Source organism: Tenrec ecaudatus, chromosome 2 (assembly GCF_050624435.1).
Source record: "Tenrec ecaudatus isolate mTenEca1 chromosome 2, mTenEca1.hap1, whole genome shotgun sequence".
In the NCBI taxonomy this organism is placed as follows: Eukaryota; Metazoa; Chordata; class Mammalia; order Afrosoricida; family Tenrecidae; genus Tenrec; species Tenrec ecaudatus.
In genome coordinates, this window is record NC_134531.1 from 212,387,944 (window position 1) to 212,402,525 (window position 14,582).

The following is a 14,582-nucleotide window of genomic DNA, read 5'->3' on the forward strand; positions in this document are numbered from 1 at the left end:
TACAGTCTCGTGGAGAGCAAATGCTTTGAGAATGATTGGGGCAAGGAATGTACGGATGTGCTTTATACAATTGATGTATGTATATGTATGGATTGTGAGAAGAATTGTATGAGCCCCTAATAAAATGTAAAAAAAAATACTACAAAAAAAAAAGAGTTACAGTCTTAGAAACTCACAAGGGCAGCTTTCCCCTCTTCTGTAGGGTCTCCATGAGTGGGCATCAACTGGACAGCAGAGAATTTGGTTTGGTTTTTGGTGCATTTATTAGAAACTGAGAAGCTCTGTATGGCTTATGTTAAAATAATCCAACATGACCTATATCTAACATTAAATTCTAGATTGCTCCCAGGTAGCTATTCCCAGTTGGCTGTGGCAAGAAAGCATCAGACAGCACCCTTCCTGGCAATCAGTGTCTGGCTTTGAGTGAGGTGGTCCCTCTACACCTGCTCAGGGGATCTTCGCTGAACAGCAGTGCCAATGACCTGTGTATTTCAGATGGGAAGCTAAGTTTTCGCAAGGCCACACTCCCACTGCCAGGACCTGATCCCAGGCTTTGCCTCCTGGGCCCACCTTGACAAACTCGATGGAGTCATAGATCACCTAGTGGTGGCAGTTGTGCATTTTTTATTCCATGGATTCTCCTTGTGTGAGATGCAATGCGAGAGAGAAAGCACAGCATCCCGGTACGAATCTCAATGTACTGGAACTTGGAGACCTGCCTTTTGGGGCAGGGAGAAGCCAGAGGACTGCACACTGGGCAAGCAGACCTCCCCGCCCCCCACCAAATGTTCTTGATGCACTGCCTTTGCCTTTTCCCCAGGGATTCTGCCGGCCACCTTATATCAAGTTGTACCTCATCCCACATGGGCACATCTGACTCTCAGATGGAGTCATGGGACTCGATGTGCTAAGCTCAAAGATACAAGTCCGCTGAGTATTGATGTTAGCTACCATCCAGTTGGCTGACTCTCACAACACAATACACCATTGCCCAGTCCTGCGTCATCGCGCCAGCACGTTCAAGTCCATTCAGTCCATCGCACCCAGGGTCTCCCTCACTTCTGCTGGCCCTCTGCTTCACCAAACATGAAGCCCCTCCTCAACCCCCTCCAGCAATCAATCCCTCCTTCTGGCCTGTGCAAAGTTCTGGCCAGAGGCAGCGGTCTATTGTGACCCTTGAGGCTTTCACTGGTGAATTTTCTGACGTAGATTTCCTGGGCCTTCTTCCTAGTCTTCCTTAGTCTGGAAGCTCTGCTGAAACCTGTCTCCACTGGGTGACCCGGGTGGTGACCCAGCCTCCAGCATGCAAGTCACACACAAGCCACCACAGTGTGACGTCCTGACAGATGAGCAGTTGATGTGGGTACAAGTGGAAGTCTAAGGGAGTGGGTAAGACTGCTGAGGGTTCTGGTGAGAGAAAATGTTGACCTTGTAAATCCGCTAGTTCTTTCTAGGTTTATCTTCGGAAAACCAAGTGGTACAGAAACATTACAGTCAAAAAAAGAAAGAAACATTACAGTCTTGTTATTCTTTCTTCCAGGTCAGCTTGAACTTTCCACATACCAAGCATTACCTGATGGTGTTGATCATACCATGATGGCTTTACACTCAGTAAGTGGTTACTTATTACCTTCCTGAACTTATCTTGTTCCTTTACTTCTCTTTCCTTTGGGAAAGTGTGGGCCAGCATTTTTAGGAGCTGCTTGTAGCAAATAGACTCACTACATCATTCAGGATCGAGCAGTGTTTCTGTTATACATAAGGTCACTATGGGTCAGAACCGACTCGGTGGCAACTAACAAAACAGGAATATTGTCCCAGGTGAATGGCCCTATCTTATCTAACTAATTCCTTCTATACCTGGGAATAAGTACATTTAACAGAAAGCTCATACTAAAACTATCCCAGGTCCCAGACCTAGAATATGCACCTCTTATTTTTCACATCTTTATCTGTTTCTGAAAAGGCGCCTCTGTGGCGCTGTCAGGTCAGGAGTGCTAACTGCAAAGTCAGTAGTTCCAACCCATCAGCTGCAACTCAGGAGAAAGATGAGGCTGTCTGCTCCCTGAATGATCACAGCCTGAGGATCCCGTATTAGCATTGCTAAGAGTTGTGGCAGTGGCTTTGGTTTGGGGTGTGTCTGTTCCTGGTTCTTATTTCCACTGGATCTTGTTTTAATTTCAAATCTATGGAATCTCCACACAAGGACTTTTGAGGACAAATTAATTAGCTTGCTACAAACCTTTCCCAGGTAAGAGCAAACATGTTCTTAGATGCTTTTGATACAGGCCAACCCCCCTGGGCTTCTCTTGGTGCCTCAGGTACATCCATTTAGATTAGAGATTGCATTTGATTTTCCTGCTGTGTCTCCTCCATGGAGTTGTAATCTTTGGACTTCCAAAGGAGGGCATTGGTGAGTTATTAAAGCAGTGGTTGGCTGGGATGGCTTGCCTTTTAAAATTCTAAGCACTGAGCTCAGCTCACAGCTCCTGTCAACTTTGAGTCCAGAGTCTGATATTCGACAGGGACCAGGAAGTCGTCAATGAGGAGAAGTTTTGCATGGGACTGTCCTTTCGCTGGTGATGGGCAATTGGTAACCTTCCAGAGCGGCCCAGGCAATGGGCAATCTCTGAACCCTGAAAGAAAGGGAAGATATTAGGGTGCTGGGGTTCTGAGGGGCTTGTGTTTCAGGCAGGGCAAGCTTTGAGGGTGGGCCTTGTGTAAACACGTGTTAAGCCAGCAGTGGGAGTAGTGAAAGGCATTCTACAGAAACAAACATCCCAAGGTTGGAGCTGTGGACGAACAAAGTGTGATCACCTTGGAGCGTTACGCAGCTGTCAAGAGAAATGATGTCCTGGTCCGTGTTACCACACCAAGGAAACACAGAAGCATTATGCTGCCTGAAAGAAGCCAGCTACAAGAGGAGGCTAGTGGCACAGCAGCTAAACGCTTGCCTGAGAACCCAAAGGCCAGGGGTTCAGACCCACCAGCTTCTCCAAGGGAGGAGAATTTGATAGCTGTGTCCATAAAAACTTTCAGTCTTGGAACCCCCCTGGAGCTGCTATGTCCAGTCCTAGGGTACAATTGTGCATTGAGAGGCACAGGTGATGCACCCCAAAAAGTGCATATAAATGATGCTGGAATCCAAAGGAAGGCCGAAGTTTAATTTTAAAATTGTATGATCCAGTTATGGGACATTTCTAAAACAAAACAAAGCTCACTGCCATTGAGGTGATTTCTGATTTTTGGCAATCCTCCAGGACAGAGTAGAACTGCCCTGTGGGCTTCCAAGACTGTAACTCTTGACGGGGAGTAGAAAGCCCCGTTCTAGAATAGGTAAATCCTTAGAGATGGGAAGTGGATTAGCAGTTGCCAGTAACCTCCGAATGGGGAGAAGCTGCTTAAGGGGCGCGGGCATTTCCTTGGACAGATGGGAAGGTGTCGGACATAGATCCAGGTGATGACTGCCTACTGTGATGAATGCTCGAACCAGCCCCTGAAGTGTCCACTTTAAAAAGGGACAGTGTATGCTACGTGAGGAAGAATAAAATGCACGTGCCGAGCAAGGAGATTGATTGCAGCAGAACTTGTGATGGTGCCAACTTGTAAACCCGAGATGTGGCCAAGAAGGAGGGATGTGGTGAATGTCCCAGTGGCACTCTGGAAGAGAAGAAGGCATCGGACCAGCATCTGCAGGATGACATGGAGAGTCAGATCCTCAGGGCAAATGTCTGAACATCTGCTGTCTCAGAAGTTCCCCTCTTTCCCTCCCTAAATCTCAGTGCCCATCATTTCCTCCCCTGGCCCTGTAACAATTGGTTTGGGAGGCATGCATCCGTCAATTTTCATACGGCCTCTAACTTTAATGCAGTAAACTCACTGCCATCGAATCCATTCCGACACGTACATTATCTGATTAAAAATGGATCTCTGGGAACTGCCTTCAAAGGAAGAAGCTTTTTGCCAATGATTTCATAAGAATATTTGTGAGACATTCACTTGGTTATTTGAACAAATGCTGCTGGCTTAGCTTTTCTTTTGTATCAAGCGCCCCCCTCACACCCTCACCCCTATGATACCTTTCCTTTAGCCCCTGGTACCCAAGATTGTGTCTTGTTTTGCCTTGATGGGTGTGTCGGTTCGAAACACTCCACACCCCTAAGTGGGCTCAGGCAATGTAAGTGGTTTGGTGGCTTGTTCTGGCGCTCACTGTGTTTTCTAGCGGGCTCTCGGCTTCCACCAGCTCTGCTGCCAAACGTTCATTTCCAGGGCGGCATGCATCACCAGCTCATTCGTCTCTCTCTGGCGTGGGCTCATCCTCCATTGTGTTGGTATCCCATGAGGCGATGGTTCAGTCTTCAGGCTGCTAACCTACACATAGGTTTGAAGCCATCACGTGCCTCCGAGGCAGAAAGACCCGAGGTTGCTCTGTCACCCAGCACTGCTCCATGGCACCTAGCAGGCACAACAGACTGGATATCCACATGGGGTTTGTCCTTTCCTCTGTTGAGGGGCACTGGACCTGTTCCCACATTGGGGTCACTGTGAGCAGTGCTGCAGTGAACATGCATGTGTGCGTCTATGATGTGTCCCTGCTCTCAATCCATTTCTTAAACATTAAAACAGCGTGTTACGATGATGAAGACTCACTGCCATCGGGTCGATGCCGACTCCTAGGGACCCTGTAGGACAGGGTAGAACTGCCCCGTGAGTTTCTGAGACTGTCCCTCTTTACCAGAGTAGAAAGCCCCATCTTTCTTCCACAGAACAGATCACAGCCCCAAAAGCGCAATTAATGGATGTGTTAGTCCTGGTTGACTAGAGAAACAAATTCATAGACACTCATTTTTATCAGAAAGAGCTTTATATCAAGAGTAATTGTACATTAAGAAAACATCCCAGTCAGGTCCAGATCAAGTCCATAAGTCCGATATTAGCCCGTATGTCCGATACCAATCTATAAAGTCCTCTTCGGACTCATGCAATGCATACAATGACACCGAATGCAGGAAGATCACAGGTCAGTGGGTGGAGAGTCTGTGGATCCAGTGGCAGTGTAAGCATCTCAGGGCTGGCGGGTGTCTCTACGTGGCTTCACTAGCTCAGGGCTCTTGCACAGTTCCATGGGTCTTGTCAACTTCAATGTCACCCAGGGAGTGAAGAGAGAAAGAGTGCATCAGCCGACCTCCAGGTAGGAAGACAGGAGTTCCCAGAATCCTCAGGAGAAGGCCATGCCCACACAGAGGCCTCATTGACTATGTGTTGATTGACAGACTAGACTCCACCCCTTCACTGTTAATCCTATCAAATTGACAAATGATTATATAACTACCACAATGGAGCATGCTGGCTAGTTTTCATTCTACTGAATTTTAGTGTTTCCCCCAAATTAGAGATGCTTTAAATGGAAGTAGGTGGGCTTTCTTGCATCCTTGTTGGAATGCAATGTGATTAACATGTACTAAATCGTGAGGAAAATTAGTGATTTTTTTTCTGGGACTCACTTTCCCCTCTCTTTTTCAGGGGCCACCACCAGGTGCTGGACCTTACTATGAAAACCATGGATTCCAGGCAGAGAACTTGTACCCGCCACTGCCCCCCGGGGCGCCCGGTGCCTACCCAGCCTACCCAGCCCAGTACTACCCGGCCCCTGTGCCCCAGTACATCCCGAAGGTTCTGACGCACGCTTCGACCCCCGTCATCCACCCGCAGCCCAAGTCCCCCTCGGGGACTGGGTGTACCTCAAGTAGGACCAGTTTTTGTGTTCATTTCCTTCCACGGAGGCTGTTTCCGCTTCCACTTTTTCTAGTGGGCTCTCTGCCCTCACCAGCTCTATTGTGGACTCTCCTACGTCTATACCGCTCCTCCTGTCCTCTGGCGTTTCCGCTACCAGCCCCCGTGCCAGCCACTGCCTGTGCCCGCACCAACCAGCTTGGTCTTTACAGATGGGCTTCTCTGTGTTCTTTCTTGACTGCCTGGCTTGTTGGTGCATCTGCTCGCTCCTTGAATCAATGGTAAGCTCCCAAGGGCAGTGGCAAACTGCCTTACTTTCTTTGATATCTAGCCCTGTTCAAGATCGTACTAAGTGGAGTCCCTGGTAGACCTCTTCTCAAGACGTCATCTAGTGTTATCTCAGGGGCAACCTGTAAGCCAGCGGCTGTTGAGTTCAGTCCAACTCCTGGCACCCCAGCCATGCGTGTCTGAGTAGACCTGCACCCATGGGCTTTTCCATGGCTGGTTTTCGAGAAGGAGTTCTCCAGGCCATTCTTTCTAGGTAGGCTCGAAGCGCTGTCTTCGTGATCCCTGCAGGTGGGTGGCCTGAACACACAGAAATTGACTGTCTCAAAGTTGCGAGGCAACAAGTCCAAATTCAGGAGACCAGCTCCTGGGGAAGGCTTTCTCTCTCTCCCGGTTCTGGAGGGGAGGTCCTTGTGCCCATTTAGCTTGTTCCTCGGGTGCCCTATAACTTGGGTTGAATCTTCCCTCACTCTGAGCTTGCCTGCTTCAGGGCTGAATCCTCATTTGTTCTTTTGCTTATCAAAATGATTGGTTTTTGACATACCCCATAGAGATGGCCTTGTTAACGGAATACAGAAAGCGCCGCTCTCCAAATGGGCTAACACCCGCAGGTAGAGTGTGCTAGAATTACAGCACCTACTTTTGGAGACCAAACCCCAAACCAAACTCACTGCCGTCGAGTCAGTCTGACTCATCGTGCGTGACCCTATAGGACAGGGTAGAACTGCCCCTAGTGGGTTCCTGAGACTCTGAACCTTTCCGAAAGTAAAAGGCCTCTTCCTCCTTTGGAGAAGCTGGTGGTTTTTGCCTGCTAACCTTAAGGTCAGCAGTTCAACTTGTAACCCATTACACCACCAGGGCGTAATTTGGGAAACCACTATGTCAATTCATAACAACCACCTGGGTTTCCATGAACAGCTGACGCTGAGCATGCTAACCATTGCTACCACCCAGGGACTCCACCCAGGGCTGACCAGCCTTATCACCGCCGCTGCTGCCCCGTGTCTTCTGTCCTCCCGGCAAGTTCCCTCACCTTTCACCCCTCCATCTTCTTCTCATTATTCATCCTCCGCTCTCTCATCCCTTTCACGACCGTCCCCAATCATCCCTTCTCCTGCCACTCGGGTGGCATACTCTCTTCCTTGCTACCCTTTTCTCTCTGCCCCAGGAAACACGAATCTTCATGGCGATGGCTTTCTGGTGGGGCGGTTCGATAGGTGATGTTGGCTCAAGGGAGTGCTTGTCAGGATCTAGAGACGGCGTGGTTGCTATGAATGGGTGTGGAGGGCCGAGCCAGTTGGGCATTGCGTGGGTGGAAGCTAGAGAAACCGCTAACATCTGTCCAGTGCCAGGACAGGTCCTCGCAACGGGATCTTCCCAAACACCAGGGGTGTGAGGTTGAGGACCATCAGTCGGAAGGACGGCGGCAGAACCAGGGCAGCCAGCGTCATGTTAGCTGCCCCCAAACAGGGATCAAACATGGAGGCCTGAAGTTAACACCTTCAGGAGGTTGTGCCCAACTCATGTGGTACAAGGACCCCTGCCGTGTTTCCATGTGTTCGGGACAAGCTCTTGGTGAGGAGATATATTTGGACAGGAATGTAGATAGAAACCCGCTGTTGGTTACTTAAATTAAAAAGATTTTTAATTGTGGTTTGGATGAAAGTTCATAGAGCATACGAGTTTCCCGTTGGTTGGTTTGTAATGTGTGTCCCTCCGTCAATGGAATGGCAGTCTTTCTGCTTCTTCCCCGGCTTCCCTTCAACTGGTCACCCTTCCTGCCCCTTGCTGCCTTCTGAGCCTTGTTTGGGGGTAAGCTCAGCCCTCTTGGCCTCTTATGGTTGATCGTTCTATGCAGCGTGTTTCTCAAGAGTTACTGTCCCCTTCGCAGACGTGCCCGTTGCTTGGCTGACAGGTGGTTCCACGGGGTGGATTCCATTCAGGATTGAAGGGGGTCTAAGAGCCACAGTCATAGGGGTTCCGTTCCTTTTTGATATGGCCAGAATAGGCGCCTGCGTGTACTTTCTTTGCATTACAAAGTTATGCCCAATAAGCCACAAAGCAACTTACTGAGTTTCCTTTGAAACCAGGTTTAAAGCCTTATATTGGTGACTAGCAGAGAGTTGCCAGCTCCTGAGATATTAGCGATCCCATGCATGCACAGCAGATTGAAGTGCTGCCCAGTCTTACACTATCTTCCCAATCCCCAGTATTCTTCAGTCCGCTATGGGAGCCCGTGTGTATTTGGAGTGCCTCCAAGCTTGAGGGATTCACAATGTTCTATTGAGAGGGTCTGTCTGGGTTCCAGTGGGTAAATGGTGATGCAGATCACCAGGCCTTTCTTCCTACCCTCTCTCTCCATTTGGGAAACTTTGCTGATACCTGACCACCCTGGGGGACCCTCCTGGTATTTGAAATATAATAGCATCACATATGAAATATAATAGTCATCACAGTAAGACAAGCTGACTCATGAGTGGTAGATAAAACATAGCCAAGTATGTACACTTCATGTCACATTTAACCTTGAAAGCATTTTATAAGGTACTTAAATAGCAAAACCGCATTTGCTACATCAGGGCTACAAGGAAGTATTTTAGTACCTGATGATCCTACTTGTTTTACACGCATTTGTATAGGCATTCCATACTGGACGGCAATCCAGACCCAGTGTGGTTGCTTAGTTGCTGGACGTCAGTGCTAAGATGGTATGGGAGTGGCATAGCTCACTTCCTGGGGCATCCCCATTGCAATGAGGCAGGGCTCAGACATGCCTCCACCCGCCTCCTTCTTTACCTATTCTTCTTCCCCCTGGCACTCTATGTCTACGCCAGGTTCAATGACTCCTTGCAATGAGCACTCACAACTCACCGACAATGCTCACAGTTGTGCGGGTTCTTTAGGGAAGGTAACAGGTTAACACAAGTCAGGATCAGTAAACTGTGAGGATACCGTCATTGGTCCACAGCAGCACCTCCCCTTAGACATCAGTCAAGTCTCTCTCTCTCTCTCTCTCTCTCTCTCTCTCTCTCTCTCTCTCTCTCTCTCTCTCTCTCTCTCTCTCTCACACTCTCACTCTCACTCTCACTCATCAGCCAAGTGGTCACTTGACCTCTGCCTTCATGGGCCAGGGAGCCAGCCTGATGCTCCGCTTCAGTCTCAGAGTCTGAGAACTGCTCGTGGTCTCCCTGCCTCAGCCTCCAGCCTCAGCCTGGCTCCATTGCTCTGGCCCTAGTGTCTCTTGTCTCAGCCTCCACAAGTGCATTCATAATCTCAAATGTACCTCCCTGGTGGTTCTTCTGATGGTCCTGAGCCATCACCACGTTCTGGGATGGCTCTTCCATACCGAGGAGTGGCTTCGAGGTGTGTTTTTTTGCCTTTCCTCAGAGCACACACCCAGGGAAACAAAGGGTGGTGACTTGGTTCATGCCTTCTACTAAAGTGGAGACTTAAAACTCAACCCCTTTCAAACTGGGATAATAGCCACAGACGTGCTGTTGTTAGATGGAATCAAGTCAGGTGAGCCCATGCACGAGAGAATGAAACATGGCCCGGGCCTGTGCCATTCTCACAGTTGCTAGGTTTGAGCTGATTATTGCAGCTGCTGGGTCAATCCCTCTCACTGAGGGCCTTCCTCTCTTTCACTGCTCCTCTACTTTCCCAAGCATGCTGTCCTTCTTCAGGGACTGCTCTCTCCTGACAACATGTCCAGAGCATGTAGGACAAAGTCTTGCCTCTAAACTGCACTCTGGCTGCAGGCATAGAGGCCAGAATTTATAATAGACCAACTAAGAGAATATGGCTAGATGGGCCATGTTAATTGACTACACCTCAGTCCACAGTGCTCTGGTGTAGATAGTTGACACTCGACGCTGTTGGGAAACCGAGACAGTACACTAACAATGAGGAAGGTTAATTAATGCCCAGTATGTGACCATTTAATTGAGCAAGAGCAGAGGATGGAGGAGCCGGGCCAACTTGAATCTAGGACGACCATGTCCTGGTGATAAAACACCTATTCCTTTTCACCGGAGATAAAACTGAGGATTTCTTCCCATGGTGGTTGTGCTGGCTCAGGGGCGGAAGCTTGCCTTGTGTGCAGGAGATCCAGATTTGATTCCTGGCCAGTGCACCCCATGCCTAGCCACCGTCCACCACTGGAGGCCTGAGTGTGACTGCTAAGGAGGTGTCAGTGGAGCTTCTAGACTAAAAGGGACAAGGAAGAAGGACCTGGCCATCTCTTTCTTGAAACCAGTCCATGTACCTTCTGTGGATCGCAATGGTCCCAGTTGCACTGATCATGTAGACACGCAGGACCCGACAGCACCCTGTCCCATTGGGCATGGGGTCACCGTATGTTGGGGACTGGCTTTGACAGCAGCTAACAGCCACAATTTTATTACTTCTTAGTCCACCATGTAAGTTATTATTTTATCTTAAGGAAAAAGAAATGCAGGGAAGTCACCCTAAGGCAAAAACGTTGCTGTGGTTAATGGACCAAGGAGGTCCTTCGGGATTTTCTGGGTTATCCTGGTACTCAACCCTGTCCCCTTCAAGGCCTAATCATTGATGAATGAGTGCAGATAAAAATCAATGCCCAGGGCATGGTTCCAGGTCTTTGTTGCTGTTATGGGTCAAGTTCGTTCGACCCTTCGTGAACAGAACGGGCACCACCAGGTCCCATCCTCAGAGTTGGGATGTCTGAGCCCAGTGTTGCGGTCACTGTGTCCTTCCATCTTGTGAAGGATCTTCCTCCCTTTGCTGCCTTTCTGTTTTACCGAGAATGATGTCCTTTTCCAGGGACTGGTCTCTCCTGACCATATGTCCAAAGTATGTGAGATCATTCGCATGGTGGTTCCACACAGTGGTCTTCATGCCACTGACATTGGCCTCATCTGTGAGCTTGCTCGAGCCACAAATACATCTTTGCTTTCCCTCTCACTGGTTCAGAACCCCTCGTGATGGAGACACAAGTTCCCTAGGTGATTTTTCATCCTGTGAAAATTCAAGAACTGCTGGGGAATTGGAAGAAAGTGATGAAAAGATTGGTGAAAAGGCTCCGAGCCCTACATAGGTGCTTCTGCTTGTTCCATCAGTCCAGAAATTGGACCTCACTTGGCTGACTTCCTTAAGCCCAGGTGTACACCAGGGGATGTATCAGTCTGTCAGCCATCTTTTCAGCCGGCCTTCCTTATGCATAAACGTCAAGGGGTTTTGGAGTTGTACTTAAATGCTGCCTCCTCCCACCCCCCTTTCTCCTCTAACTCCCAACCTTGCTTCCAAGAGAAGCCCCCAGGAACTCCTGAGCCAGGGGTTGTACTGCAGAACTATGCCTTGGGTGTGAGTTTGGGGGTTGCTATCCTTCCTTAGCCTTTGAGTTGGCCAACTACAGTGTCACTGGGTCATATGACTGATGGAGGCACTTTCTGTGGCTGTCTTCCAATCCTCAATGCAATTGTCTTACATGCGCTAATCAACCAAATGGGTCTCTAAATTTGTTATGATGAGAGGAAAACAATAGCAACCTTCTTCCAACTACTCTGAGCTCAATGTGGCTGCCTTCGTACCCCAGGGTCGTTGCTGGTGGTGTCCAGTAGAATCTTCCGTGGTGATGGGAATGTTCTCCATCTACTCTCTATCTGTACCATCTCAGGCAGTATCCCCTATCCACATGTGATGGCTGGGCACTTGAATCTCCATGACTTTATCTAATGTCACTGGACTTCAAATGGTTTACATATCAATGGCTGCAGGTAGCTAGTGGTTGTCTGTAGAAGTCACTATCCATTTACTTACAGTCTTGAGTAAAACAGTTGTGTGGTTTTATTTTTTGCGGGGTTGGGGGGAAGGGTGCAATTTAGCCTTATTCTTTGCTGCCTTGATAACCTCTGAAGTGGTGATGGTAGTTGTCTGCTTGTTCTTATTGTGAATTGGGCCAAAGTGTACAGAGCAGTTCAATTTTCTATTCAACAATTCATACACCTTTGGTCTCCTCTCCTTCATTGCCATCCCCCCTGTGTCACATCACTGAGGTCAATGGCAATGGAGGTGAACAGATCTGACCTCCTCTGGCTTCCCTGTTGCCATCAGACAAGCCTCCCGGGTCCATCCGTCTTTACCTTTCCTGACATCAACCGTTCCTCCCATGCCACTAGACACCTCTGCTGGACTCGGTAATCCTTAATCTTAGTTCTTAGTCTCAGCAATGTGGTCCATTGGACTTTGTCTCCATGGGTCAGAAGGCTAGCCCACCTGCCACTCTGTCCCCAGTTCCAGTCTTGGGCCAGATATTAGGAAGGTGCCTCATAGTCTTGGCACTGCTCTTCTGGGTCTCTGTGCCAGTCTCTGGTGCACCTGGTCTCGGAGGCCTCCGTCAGGTCAGACGGAGATCTTGAACGTGCCCTTCCAAGGTCCTCAGGGCTTCTCCCCCTCCTACTGTGTCAAAGATGGCCCATTGTCAGAAACAGAGGGGTGACGACTACAACTGACCAAACTTCTTGACTTGTGTTACACATGTTACACAAGCCCTGGACGCAGAGTCCCACCCAATCACATAGAGACTTGGGTAGAAGAGGTGTATTAAGAAATTTCACTCTGCCCAATCACTAATACCACTCCCCGCCCTTCTCCAACCACCCCCCTCCCCCTGGTGTTTTCTGTCTCCATCCCTCAGTTCCTGACCCTTCTGAACTTTAGGTATATGCTGCCATTTTGATCTCAAATGGGCCGTTGTTCAAAGGTGTGCAGACCTCACTAGTGTAATCGCTCCACCTTATAGACCTGTCTATTGTCCAGGCCTGAAGGGTGAAGAAGGGCCATGGTTTTGGGGGGTGGGGGGGTCCACCAGTCTCTCTCCAACCAACAAGCCTACTTCTCTTGTATGATTTGGAGATTGAGTCTGTTTCTCTCCCACTGTATCCAGGACCTTCTAATGTGACCCCTTTCGGAGCAGTTGGAAGTGGTTGTCAGGCACCATCTTGTTCTCCAAGTTCCTGGGTTGCAGAGATTGGTGTTGACTTGGCCCATTAACCCATTGGACTAATTGTCTACATGTCTTTGGTGTTCATCACTCTTCTTTCCTCCAAAGGGGGACACCAATAGTTGCCCCTTCAATGGCTACTCACTAGCTCTCCCCTTCCCCCACCCTCCTTTCTCCTCCAACTCCCAACCTTGCTTCCAAGAGAGGCTCCCAGGCCCCCTGAGCCAGGAGTTGTACTGCGGAGCCGTGCCTTGGGGTGCCTTGGGTATGAGTTTGGGGGTTGTTGTCCTTCCTTGGCCTTTGAGTTGGCTGACTGCTAATCATCCAAGTGGAGAGCTCGAATATTGTCTTTGTGGACTTTGGCCAACTGACCTGGGTGACTCGAGTCTGTGATTGTGAGCCCCAAGGACTGCCTTCAAGTATTGAACTGTATCTAAGAAATGTCACAACTTCTCCCTCTGTTTGCTCTACCACATCCATGGATATATTTGCAGTAAAGATAAAGACCCATAGACAAATACTCTCAGTTTATCTATCTAGTTATCTACCTGGGTATAGTCCCACTCTCCTTTGCACACCCATTTATGTCTATTCATGTATCACTTGACTGATGAGTTCAAGTATAGACCCCTTGAGGGTCTATAGTACAGTAAAGTATAGTATAGTACAATATAGTATAGTGCAGTGTAGTATAGTACAGTGTAGTACAGTACAGTGTAGTATAGTATAGTACAGTATAGTGTGGTATGGTATAGTACAGAATGGTATAGTACCATATAGTATAGTATAGTACGGTATAGTACAGTATAGTATAGTACAATACAGTACAGTATAGTATAGTACAATACAGTACAGTATAGTACAGTACAGTACGGTATGGGATAGTACAGTACTGTATTGTACAGTATAGTATAGTACAGTGTGGTGTAATATAGTACATTATAGTATAGTATGGTACAGTATAGTATAGTACGGTATAGTACAGTGCAGTATAGTACAGTGCAGTATAGTACAGTATGGTATAATACAATACAGTACAGTATAGTACAGTATAGTGTAGTGCAGTATAGTACAGTGTGGTATAGTATAGTACATTATAGTATAGTATAGTACAGTACAGTATAGTATAGTACTGTATAGGACAGTATGGTATAGTACAGCATAGTATAGTACAGTACAATATAGTACAGTACAGTGTGGTATAGTACAGTATAGTGTAGTGCAGTGTGGTATAGTACAGTACAGTACAGTGTAGTACAGTACAGTATGGTATGGTGTAGTACAGTATAGTATAGTGCAGTATTGTATAGTGTGGTATAGTACAGTACAGTGCAGTATAGTATAGTATAGTAATGGCCAGACTAGTGGAGTTAAGATCTTAATTTCAGTGTGCTTCCTAGGCTTCCTGCCTTGATTTTCCCTATCCACCCCTTCCCCCAAAAGAAAACCTTCCAAAGTTTAATGCTAAGAGAAAAGTAAGCGCTCCCTAGAAACGTTATAAAAATTAGAAGTCAGGTTTTTTTTAAGCACATACAGATCAGTATTTCTTCCTACAAACATAGTGGGTGAAAGTTGGAAGCCTGAC

General features: G+C 48.0%; 1 protein-coding gene across 1 annotated transcript in view; it reads left to right on the forward strand.

The window, feature by feature from the left end:
* Positions 1–1,596: 1,596 nt before the first annotated feature.
* The window catches only part of TMPRSS2 (transmembrane serine protease 2), a 38,487-nt gene continuing 25,501 nt past the window's right edge, over positions 1,597–14,582 (forward strand). Inside the window, exons 1-2 of the mRNA XM_075542912.1 lie at positions 1,597–1,611; positions 5,524–5,746. Coding sequence (XP_075399027.1) covers positions 1,597–1,611; positions 5,524–5,746 — 238 coding nt within the window. The remainder of the gene's footprint in view (positions 1,612–5,523; positions 5,747–14,582) is intronic.